General features: G+C 38.6%; 1 protein-coding gene across 3 annotated transcripts in view; it reads right to left on the reverse strand.

Moving 5' to 3' along the window:
- The window catches only part of PHEX (phosphate regulating endopeptidase X-linked), a 164226-nt gene that overhangs the window by 26623 nt on the left and 124813 nt on the right, over positions 1-12790 (reverse strand). For all 3 annotated transcript variants that reach the window (XM_090264399.1, XM_090264398.1, XM_090264400.1), the window contains exon 16: positions 1769-1823. In XM_090264399.1, coding sequence (XP_090120525.1) covers positions 1769-1823 — 55 coding nt within the window. The remainder of the gene's footprint in view (positions 1-1768; positions 1824-12790) is intronic.

The raw sequence follows: 12790 nt of genomic DNA on the forward strand, positions 1-12790 counted from the left end.
AGGTCACCCCACTTCTCAGATAGCCCATTCTCTCTTCATGTGTGTCTAAATAAAAAAAGACCTCCCTAATGTTAACCCGGCACCTCTTTCCTATGTCTTCTATCCATTGGTCTAGCGTAGTCACTAGCTGAACACCTTCTGAAACCCCCTCAAACATAGTAAATCATTCTGCCACCTTGATTTTCTTTCCAAAAATATGAAGTTACGAGGTTCTACAAGTTCTTTCAACTCTTTTCCCTTAGTCATGAATTCTAGATCAGCACTTCTTAAAACATAGGGAAAGGGGAATTTTAGGAACCTCTATTAAATACATTTAAATATGTTTCTTTCTTATAGAGCTTCTTAGGAATTTTTATGCTGCTAAGTATTGTGATTCTCCAAAGGAAAGGCAAGGATGACTTACCTCTATTACTACTTCATGGAACACACACTTTGGGATATGTTATCTTAGGCCATTTAAAATCCTGATTCTCTCCTCTGAAAACAATTCATCTTTCTGATTTACCCATAATTAGACCCAACACTCAGGGGAGAGCTAGGCTGACCATTATAAGCAGAAAGGATAAGCACAAGCTGGTTCTGAATGCTATCCACCCAGATCAGATGCATGTATGGGAATCCATCAAACTGGCCTGAGATTCCCATGTGTCCGGCATCTCCACAGTTCCAACACCAATATTAATAGAGGAGGGATGGCTTCAGTGCAGACACAGGACTCTTGAGGGAAAAAGTGCAAATCTCTCTTCCATTCAAGTCTCAAATACGGCTCAGTACAAGGTTGAACAAACAGACACACTAATATTATTTCCTAAGTTCCTAGGATTTTGATATCTATATCAGAAAATCATCTCACAGACCCAATAAACACATTCATTGTATCAATAACTTCAAAACTGAACCAGACTATTTCTAAGTTTCCAGTCATATAACCACAATAATAGAAGCTCAGTTAAATTGCTTGTGATGAGCAGAATCAATGAATTCTAGGACTTTTTTAGTGTGAAAGGAGCTTAAGAGAATAGTTAGCCTAAATCTCTAATTTTATATAAATATATCTTAATTTCTAATCTTAACAGTAGGGGAAACTGATTCCAAATATCTGAACACTAATGAAAACTATGCAGCTGAGTCCTGGGATGATATTTATGGATTTGGGCAATAAAGACCATTTTCATTTTCATGTATGCTAACAAGGGTGTTTTCCTACAGCAGGTTTTCTTGATGCCTGCTCCTGTCCCCTGTTAATGTCCTGGCTCTTTACCTGGCATTCAGAGCCCTCCAATATGAAACATCAACCTTCTTTTCTAGACTTGTTTTCCACTGTTTCCCTTAATATACCCCTTGGACTGGCCAAACTAGATTCTTCATTATTCTATAAGCACATTTCTTGCTTATCTCACATTGTTTCCTCTATATGGAATGGTTATAGACCTATCACAATCAACTCAAATCCCAACAATCCTTCAAGTCCAAATATTTGCAGTTTGAGTCAATGCATAAGTGAATAAATGCATAAAAATGAAAGCTACCTGTGTACTAGTTGGCTTTTCTGTCCAGTCATACACCTGGGTAACAAGAATCAGTAAACAAATATCGAAAATGGTGAAAGTGGGGCCAGCCATGCCAGGTTCCATGTTGTCTTTTTGCTGAACAACCACTGGCTTTGCTTTTTGATTCTGTTTGTTTGTTTATTTTACTTCTACATTCTGCCAAAGTGGCATGGTCTTCCTTATTTGTCAATAACTGGTTTCTTTACTCATTGACTTACCGGGGATATTCTGTTCCCCAAAAGAAAGGCTTCTGGAGCTCTCCTGCTGGAAATCCTGGGAGAAAGACAAAGAAACAAAGAAAATTGTAAGGGATATAGAGATTGATTTGACAATACTAAGTACCTGGTTCCAGCTTTAGCCTCGAAGTTTCAAAGGCCCATAGGAAAGGTACTCCTCTTGGAGTCGGGACCCTCTGAGAGATTCAACTGTCTCTAAGATGATATTAATTCAACTGGATTTGAAATAAGTACATTACATCAATTTCAAGGAAACCATTTTGCATGGATACACTATTAACAGTATCCAGCCTGCTATGAACTGCATTCCTTCAAACACAGAGTGTGCAGGAGGCTCCCAGCTATCCAGCAGCTTGCCCTAATACAGAAAGGGCCACCTTCATGGACATACAACCTGTGCAACCACACAGGGCCTCCCATGCAGAAAGACCCTAAACCTGATTTCATGCTCCGCTGCCACTGTCTTGAAACTCTTAATAATTTTCTCTTTGAATGTGATTTTGTGAAGGGGCATTCAAGGGGACAAGAATGCATGTGTGTAAGCAAAGGAGCCATGCATGATACACGTGCCCATGGTTCCTAGATGCCTCATTTGCATAAAACATTCATGTTCCCCAGGAGCACAGAACTCCTGTAGACCCACACTGTGTGGGAGTTCAGCAAGACTCAAAGCGAGTACAAGGTAAGCATGTTACATCTAGGCCCAAGCAGGTGGGCAGCCCCTGAGGGCTCTTTCCACTGGAACCAGAATTGGCTTTGATAACAAAAAGGCAGCAATGGCATTCTAAAAAACATGAATAAGGAACCCTGTCATACTCTTTCTTACTCCCATTACTTCCCTATATTAGTCAACCACATACACCAAAACTGATGACAGAGAAAAAAAGGGAAAGATGGGGCAAGCCATAGTTTATATTCCTTGCAGTCCTTTCTTATTCATCAGTAAGCCTAAGGGAGCGAGTGTTGGTAGAATGCGTGTGTGTTAAGAAGTGAAGTAAAAACAGCTTAGTTAGTTTCGTGCAGCATTTCTACTGTTCTGGTAAGAACAAAATGCATGCAAAATTACAAACTGTGTAATTTCAGTGATTCCACATACAAGTTGAAAGATCTTATATTTCCTTTTAAAACTGGCATTGTACAATATGAAGATGAACAGTAAAATTATGAACTTCTGGCCAAAATGGAGGTATAGATAGATATGCTTCACCTCCTTGCACAACTATAGAAAAAATTACAACCAGATTTCAAAAACAAATAACACCCAGAACTGACATAAAATCAAGCTATACGGAAGTCCAACACCAAGGATTTAAAGAAGCCACATTTATCCACATGGGTAGGAGGCTTGGAGTCACAGAGATGGGGCAGAGAGGAAGTGTGGCTCACACAAGCAGAAGCAGCAGAACAGACGGTCCCACATTCACATGTGATAGATAAAAATTGGGAGGGATATCCTGGGAGAGGGCAATCCCAGCCCCAGGCTGGACCGAACAGCCCAGGGTCTCAGCACTGGGAAGATAAACCCCCATTAACTCTGGCTGTAAAAAGCAGTGGCGATTGGGATGGTGGAAGAAACTGCAGGATTTTTGCTGTTTAAAGGGCCCACACGGTCTTTGACCATGTGCAAAGATCAGAGCAGGAACTGGAAGTGTGCCAATTGCACACAGGAAATGGGTAAAGTGACTGGAAATGAGGCAAGTGCCAGGCAAATCACCAGAAGCCAGACAGTGGCATTGTCCCCTCTCTGAGCCCCCTATCACAAACAGAGCCACAAGGCAGTGAAGTAGGTTGTCCTACCCTGGCAATCACTTAAGGCTCTGCCCCACATAACTTACAGATGCCTTTGCTACGTAGGCCACGATACTAAGACAGGGAGTCAAAGCAGCTCTACCTAACACACAGAAACAAACATAGGGAGGCTTCCATATTGAGGAGGCAAAGAAATATGGCCCAAAATGAAAGAGCAGAACAAAACCTCAGAAAAAGAACTAAACAAAATGGAGATAAGCAAGCTATCAGATGAGGAGTTCAAAACATTGGTCATAAGGATGCTCAGAGAACTCATATTGAGTATGACAAAAAAATAAAAGAAATAAAGGTTATACAAAGTGAAATGAAAAATATATACAGGGAACCAATGGGATTCAAATAAAAAATCTGGAACAAAAGGAAGAAATATTTAATCAGAACAGAAAAAAACAAGATTTCAAAAGAGATGAGGAGAGGATTAGGAACCTCTGGGACAACTTTAAATGTACCAACATCTGAATTATAGGGATGCCAGAAGGAGAAGAGGAAGAACAAGAAATTGAAAATTTCTTTGAAAACACAATGAAAGAAAACTTCCCTAATTTGGTGAAGGAAATAGACAGACAAGTCCAGGAAGCACAGAGAGTCCCAAACAAGTTGGACCCAAAGAGGACCACACCAAGACACATCATAATTAAAATGCCAAATTTGTAGGTACAAAATAGGGGGATATTAAGACTAGTATAGGAAATGGAGAAGCCAAAGAACGTACACATATGACCCATGGACATGTATAAGGATGGGGATTGCTGAAGGGAAGAGGGGTACTGGGTGGATGGGGGAGGGGGAAAACTGGGACAACTGTAATAGCATAATCAAAAAAATATACTTTAAAAATAAAATTATGCTCAAGATTTAAAATTTTAATTTTTCTCACAACAGCACTAAATAGCAATTTTTTAAAAAATGCCAAGTCTAGAGAATGAGAGGCCACAGAAGGCAGGATAAAGCTTTATAGTTTAGCACCTTAAATAGTACTTTTTCCTGCTTTCTAAACAAGGGGCCCCATGTTTTTATTTTGCATTGGGCCCTGCAAATTATGTAGCTGGCCCTGGGTACAGATGAGTGGCAGAAATGTTTTGCTTTGCCATTGCAGCTCACTACTAAGTTTAGCACCCTAAGTGGTTCCTCAGAGCTGCACTTGCAAGTTATCTCAACTGGGAATGCCAAGAATAGTAATAAAAACAGAGAGAAAGAGAGACTCCTTCTCCAATGTCCTTGCCAGAGCCACTAAGCAAAGCCCCTTGAGACTAAAAGTTCTTTTATTAGTTAAATGCTTTAACTTTCCTCTGTCCCTCTCACTGTTCTTTCTACCTGCCCTCCATGGCAGGACACCATGAGAAATAAGGATAGGAAAGCAAGTTGTAATTTAGAAATGAAATGTTAATTTTATGTAATTTGTATATACAATATATTCTTTTTCTTTTCAAGATGCAAAAACCTAATTGGAAAATAGAAATGATTCCAGAGAGTAGTTCTCTCTCTTCCTGCTGCTTTGACAAAAGGAAAACGCATCTGACTCTGAAGGGCAACATCATATTCATCTTCTTAATCTCTCCATTTCCTCGAATATCTTTTGCATGCTTATATCAGTATTCCATCCTCTTGTTGGCAATTACTTTTAGTTACTCATCTGATTTTGATATGTATATGCACATATGTTACACATACATGCAAACCACAGTGCTTATATGTCACACAATATATCATCCAAAAGCAATGATATTTTCTAATAAAAACTATGATCATAAACCAATGTGGTTTAATTATTCAGTCATTCTGGCTTTCCTGCTTGGTGATGTGCCCAGTTAGAAGCATATATGTGCACTGCCAATGCCTTTGCAGTAAAACATCTGACACCTGCATGAGCCTCCATTTCTGGTGCTTTTGCTGTTAGAGGCCCCACACTCACAGGAGGCAGCCCTCACACTCCCCTGTTCAGCTGTATCTTTCCAGCTTGTTGGAGCCAGGGAACCCAACACTGATCAATAGAAGAACCTGATGGCCTTAGGGCTGTTTTTGCTGAAGTGAATGGATTAACACTTTAAGTTGCATTTTTGGAGATGCCAACTGGCAAGAGTGACAGATTGAATCCCAACAGGGCCAACTCAATATCTTATCTCATGAAGTGGAGTAAGCTGTATTTAGCAAAGGCAGAAGTACAAAAAATAAATAAATGAAAAGGAACTTCTTTTTCTCTCTCCTTTTAATAGGCTTTTCTTAGGTTTCCTTGCATATTTATTTCATTACCCTTCTTCCCCATTTCAGTGCTGCCTCACCACCTGTTTCACACTTTTAGGGCAGCTCCTTTTTCTATCAACATATTTATGGGAGGCATTCCTCACAGTGTAAACCTGTATGTACACACATCCATATATATGCATATGAACATAAGAGACATGAGGAGGAGGGACAAGAAAGAGAAATGTAACTACTGGTTTAGCAAAAATTAATAAATTTGATAATAGCTAATATTGTCCAGAGAGTAGGAAGTGTGTTGGTGGAAGTATAAATCATTGCAAGCATTTTGGAGAGCAATTTAGTCATCTCTTAATGCTTTAAATACCATTTAAAAAATTAGTAAGTGTTGCCATAGAGAAAGCACAAAAAGATGTTATTAAATGAAGAAGGTAAGTAAGATAAGTGAAAAGAGCATTCAGTGGTGTGTAGGGTTCATTTATATGTAATACCTGTAAATGTATGCAGATAAAGTCATTTCTGCTTATAACACTCATACTGAAAAGACAAATTTGTTCCTACATGACTGATACATTAGGGGAAAAACTGGGGCATAACTCCAATGTCACGTTTGCTTATGCACCATTTCCTTCACAAGAGATGTTAGATGAAGGCAGAAAACTGCACCTAAAAAAACTGAGCCACATAGGATACACAGAATGCACATATTCCAACATGGACCAGCTACCTCCATTAACTGGGCATGTTAGAAGCCACACCCACCCACTTCCCTTCCAATTTCAGACAACCCTCCTTCCTCCACTGCACAAAAATTCACAAGCTGCAAGTCCTCCAGTGCCCACTTCCACAAGCAAGCTTCAGGTCTTTTCTTAGGAAAAGCACCATATTTTCTGTACCATTTATATATTTACCCATTTCACATGGGCAAAAGCTGTGCTATTGTTTTTATTAGGCACCTAGATGTTGTTTTGTGTTGCTGATAAAGTTTCTGGTTACTGTGTCCCTAACCCCTTCTTTCCCATAAGCTTTGTGGCTTTTATTGTACAATTTTGCATAGCAGTGATGTTTATTAACACATATGACATTATAACAGAACCAACTGCACATGTACACACACAAATATCCTATCTATGTGCATATGTACACATATATTCCTGCTAGTGGTTCTCAAATTCTGCCATGCATCAGAATCACCTGAAGGGCTTACTGAAATGCAGGTTGCTGGGCCCCACCCTCTGAGTTTCTGAGTCAGTAGGCCCAGAGGAGGGGGCAAAGAATTTGCATCTTTAACAAGCTTGCCTGTGATGCTGATGCTGCTGGTCCAGGGGACCACACTTCAAGAAACACTGCCCAATCACCGGCTCATGTACACTGTGGAGTCATGGCTTAATCTGTAGATTGCTGTGTTGCTGTAATTAAGAAAAGTGTGCAACTAACTAAATATCCATCAGGAGGGGAATGACAATTATGTATAGCCATATCATGGACTGCTATGCAGCAAGTGAAAAGAAAAAGGTAGGCTTTACTAGTCTAGCATGAAGAAAATCCAAGACATATTGTGGAATAAAGCAAGGCACAAATACAGATATATAAATATCATTTATATTTTTAAATAACTATCCTATCAGTGTGAGTATATTGGTGGGTCAAAAGTAGGTTCACAGTTGAGAGTATGAGAAACACAGAGTTTATTCTTGCATTATTTATTATTTGCCATATATACAACTGTAAACGTACTTTTGTCCCACCCCGTATGTCTGTATATGTATATAAAAGGTCTATAAAATATATAACAATGTGATCAGAGTGGTTACCTCCTGGAGATAATTGAGATTTGGGGTAATGGGTGGCTAAAGGAGCTTTGGGCATAAATGTAATGTTTTTACATCTGATTAGTCAAAGGTAATCAATTTGTATAATTAAAATTAACTCTTTTAGAAATAAATGTGTGTACTACAGAAAATTCTAAATGTTATCAAGAAACAGTTTATAGTTAACTAAGTTTCCATAGTAGTATCTTGTTCTTACTGTTAACGCATTCAAGTTTCATTTCTATTTCAAGCAAAAATACAAATTATGATTATAAAAATCCCAAAGACTAAAATTCTGACAAAAGAAAATATTAATGTCCATATGTTATAATAACCTCATTATTTTAGTAAAAATTTCTATTTTTCCAATCTGCACCCAGAAAAACCACTGAGGCCTGCTTTTGATTTTCTAGTTGAGTTAACCTTTCATTTTTACAAGAGTTTCTCATAACTCTCATATCGGTGAATATTGATTAACCTAGCTGGAGTCTTAGCAAAGTACTGACCATTAAAACATAGAATGTTTTTGTTAAGGACACAATGGCCAAAGAATTGATTGCATTTGGTGGGCAATTAACCCAGACAGGTTCAACTATTTGACCTTTACAGCCATAAAGTTATATCCTAAATATAGCTACAGCTTTCCAGGAAAAATTAAATGCCTCAATGTGTCTGGGTTTCAGTATCCATTTTATTACTGCAAAATGACATTTATTAGGTTTTTTCAGTATACACAAATATAGAGATGAAAACAAAATTAGCCCATTATCCCACAGCGTAGACCTAAGGAAACACACACACACACTCAGGTATAGCACATTCACATTATATGGGAACACATGAAAAAAAGTATAATTTCACTTTTGCCCCAGTCCAACCCCACCTGGAACTTTTTTTCCACTGCTCTCTGCATAGTTAGCTTCAGATATTTACTCAAATGTCACTTCTCACTAAGGCCCTCCCTGGTGCTTTTTAAAGGAGAGAGGTGTTATCCTACCTCCTTTTTTTGCTTTATATGCCACCATAATACTACCATCAGTGATACTCTACATATTACTTTATAAATTAGTGTCTGTCTCTCCCCAACTAGAACGCAAGCTCTATAACAGAAGATATTTTTATTTTATTTATTTTTACTATTTTCACTGCAATATCTCCAAAGCTAAAACACTACCTGGCACATGGTAAGCACTCGATAAATATTTGTTGAGTGAATGGAATCTGCACCTTGTGAAACTCAAAGGGGTGACTGGGTTAAGCATTATGTATAAACATGAGCACTTCTTGCTAGCCAAAGTCTAAAACACTACATGATAATATTAGTACTATCATGTGCTACTTCTTGAAGTTTCCATATTCAATACCAGAATGGGGATATGTTTTCCATTATTCAAGTTTTGGTTTTCCTTTTCCTTCTATGTTAGGAATTTTGTTGGTTGTATTCTCTTGCATTTGTGGCATAACTAGTATAGTTTTGAGGTCAGCACAATTTTTCCAATAAACTCTCAATCTGAATGCAATTAGTAGGAAATGAAAAGCCCTGGTCAGCTCCATACAAGTTTCACCAGCCCTGTGTCCTCTTAGCCCTCCCTACCACCAAAGAATCAAAGCAGGATATTCCACCTTTCCATGGTTGTACCATATGCTGAAAAAAGAAAATCAGGCAAAATACTGACTTAGATCATATTCCTTTGGTCCTAACAATATTGAGGATATAATCTTTTTTCCCTATATTCTTTGTATGCTTTCATTAATTTTAATGAAATTATACAGCCCCATTCATTTTAAGTCCCATACCCATAAGTGTATGTTTCAGGAAAGTGCTCATATAGCAAATAGTTGAAAACACTGCCTCCCAAACTTTTATATTATTTGGAAGTTCTCGAGTTTTATTTATAGTGACACTTACAACTGGTGATTATTTTATGACAACTATGGTCCACGTTTGGTCAGATTTAACAAAACAGGAGGCATGCAACTTTCATACCAGTCTTCAAAACCCAGAACACCTGCTTCTTCCCTTTCTCTACAGTAAACTTTGGTAAACTACTAACGTGGTGCAAGGCAACTTGAACTCATCTAAATTTGGGAACAGTTCATTATTAAATTCAATCTCTCCTTTGACTCCTTTGAAGGAATTCGCATTATTAAATCTGTTTAGTTGGGATTCCTCCAGTAGCCTCCAGGGCAGAAGTGGCACAGTCAGCTGGGTGCAAATGACAAAGTAAGTTCAGTCCAAAAGATGGCAATGGAAGGGATATTCTAAAAGAGAATCCAAAGGGCTTGAGAATGCGTGGACTGAAGTACATACTGAACTGTGTATTTAATGAAATCCATTTCCATATTTGCTGTAGCTGCTTTCACCAGAGAGATATACTTGAGTTTCCCACTGAGTGTGTATCTGTGTCTGTTTTCTTTCATTATGTGTGTTTGTAATATTTTTGCTAACGGACTGACTGTATCACTACATTACACAGTATTATTAGTTTTGTCAAATAATGGGATGTTTGCTGCTTTGCATGGACTCCTAGTTGTATTAATATGCCTTTATTCTAGCACATGCTATGACAGTTATTTTCAAAAGTCTACGTGTATGCTTATAGTACTGAATTTTTTTTTTTTTGGCTACACGTGACACACTAAAGGAAACATATGTGACTTCACCGTTCACATTTGTTTCCTATTTTGTTTGTTTTTTTTTTAATTTTATTTTTTGGTTATTCAATTACAGTTGTCCCATTTTTCCCCCATTGCTCCCCCCCACCCAGCCCATCCCTTCTCCCACAATTATATCCCTCCCCGTTGTCCATGTCCATGAGTCATTCATATACGTTCCTTGACTAGACCCTTCCCTTACTTATCCCCTTCTCTCCCTCCCCCCTCCCCCATAATATAGTACTGAATTAATGCATGTATCAATCCACATTGCAGGGCTGACTGCAACATTATTATACTTCATGGTGAGGGTCACTTGTAGTTACTTCTGCTGATCTATTTGACTTTACTTGTCCTGTACAATTACTTCTAGTTCTATAGTTCAGTAAACAGACATATTTTATGACCCTAATTTTAGAGATGTTAGTATATTTAAATCCCATTGTAAAACAACTGGAAATTATTGTGTTTGGTTGTAAGATGTAATTTCTATACATTATCACTGACCACTACCAGTTACAGAAGATCCATAATGTTCCAAGCAACACAGGTAACTTTGAATGCACAAATGTCCTCAAAGAACTTACAACCTAGTGAGAAAGGATATAACCAGGAAAAAATCTTATTTTGAAAAATCTAGAGAAGAAAGGCAAGTGATACCAAACCTCTCTAAAGTGAATTTTAATTAAAATGTTTTAAATTCAGCAAAGAAACAAAATACTGGATACAGGGGAGTAGATGCATAGAGGTGTTGTGGGAGAGGGGTTATCTATACACATGTCTATACTAAAGGGAACAGATATCATTGTCAGATCAGCTGGGGGTTGAGGTAGGAATGGTTTAGGACACCAGTCCTCAGAGTGAGGTCCAAGAGCACCAGCAGTAGCATCACCAGGGCATTTGTTAGAGATGCAAATTATTGGGCCCCACTGCAGAGCTACTAGAACAGGAAATCTGGGGGTGGAGTCCCGAGTTTTCAACAGGCTCTCCAGATTATTCTGATGCATGCTAGTTGAGACACACTGGTTTAGGTCAGGATTAGGATTCTCCACTCCAACTGTACATTAGAATCCCTGGGGAGATTTTTAAAAAGATAGCCATGTCTAATCCCTGCTCCAGACCTATTAAGCCACAATTCTCTGGGATGGAGCCCTGAGCATCAGTGTGCTTTAAAAGCTCCCCAGGTGATTCTAATGTGCAAGGAATTTCAGAACTCAGTTTATTTAGTAAAAATAAGGAACTGATTCTATTTAAAGCTTAGTTGATGTATATAAATCAGCCCTCCTGTCTCAGTCTCCTCTCTTCACCACTTCTGAACACCACGCTGGTAACATATGATTAAATATTTTTAATTATAATTTTGCAGAGTATTCTTTCAAAATGAAAACTTCACATGACTTACAAATTATGACTCTACTAAAAGACAAAAATAGTTTTAATTGCACCTGCCTTGGAAAATCCAGGACGAATGAATGTTCACTCTAAGAAAGAATGAGTGTTACACTTAGTCAGGATTAGTTCTTGTAATCAGATAAACTGGACACTGTTCCTCTGGAATCTCGGGGGCCATCAACTGAGACATGGAAATTGCTGCATTACAAAGCACTTTTGGTTATGTTTTCTGTTGTATAGGGGTTTCATTGTCATCACTGCTAAGATTAATAATGGCTTTTTTTTTCAACTTGGCACCTTGCAGTAGTTTGGTGTAAACCAACCTTCCCCTTCCCAGAAAATATCAAGTTCTAACAGCTGTGACTCATGTCAAGGGATTTAGCAAGATGCCTTAGCCATCTGCTGGCTTCCTGCAGGTAACCTCCTGCCACCACATCTATCAGCCTAGAACTGACAAGCAGAAAGCAGCTTCTAAAATCTGCCCTCCATCTTGAAACGTTCTCTACTGGCCGTTCTATTCTTATTCTGCCATAACTGTCTACAGGCTGCAACAAAGAGAATCTCCTCTTCTTTCCCGGGGTGACTAACCATCCTGTCTTCCCAGGACTGGAGGGGCTTCTGGGATATGGAATTTCAGTGCTAACATTGGGACAGTCCCAGGCAAACCAGAATGAGTGAGTTCCCCTATCTAGACTCAACCAAGCCGGACCTCTTTTGAATTTGCTGCATTTTTATAGCTCATTGCTTCCGAAACTTAATAATCTAGCAGAGGTTTTGTGGTTAAAATCTTTAAAAATGAATTGCTGGGCTCACGCCCAGAGTTTCCAATTGGGAAGTCAGGGGTGGAAGCAGATAACGCCCATTTATCACAAGTGATGCTAATGCTGCTGACTAAGGGACCACGCTTTGAGAACCACTGCCATTGTTCAACATCTGGCAGAGAAAACACACATTTCCTCCTAGTTGAAGCTCAGTAGCTCATATTCTACTCATATTCCAACAATTCCTTTCATCCACACAAACACTGTCTTCAGTATTCAGAACTGGCACCAGAGGCCTAGGCTTGGAAAACAGGAGATTCTCAAATATTTGTATGGGTGCACCATCCATATCTGGATATAAAATAGTGGTCTCAATA

The sequence above is a fragment of the Furipterus horrens genome, unplaced genomic scaffold (assembly GCF_987537825.1).
Source record: "Furipterus horrens unplaced genomic scaffold, mFurHor1.1.pri manual_scaffold_17, whole genome shotgun sequence".
In the NCBI taxonomy this organism is placed as follows: domain Eukaryota; kingdom Metazoa; phylum Chordata; class Mammalia; order Chiroptera; family Furipteridae; genus Furipterus; species Furipterus horrens.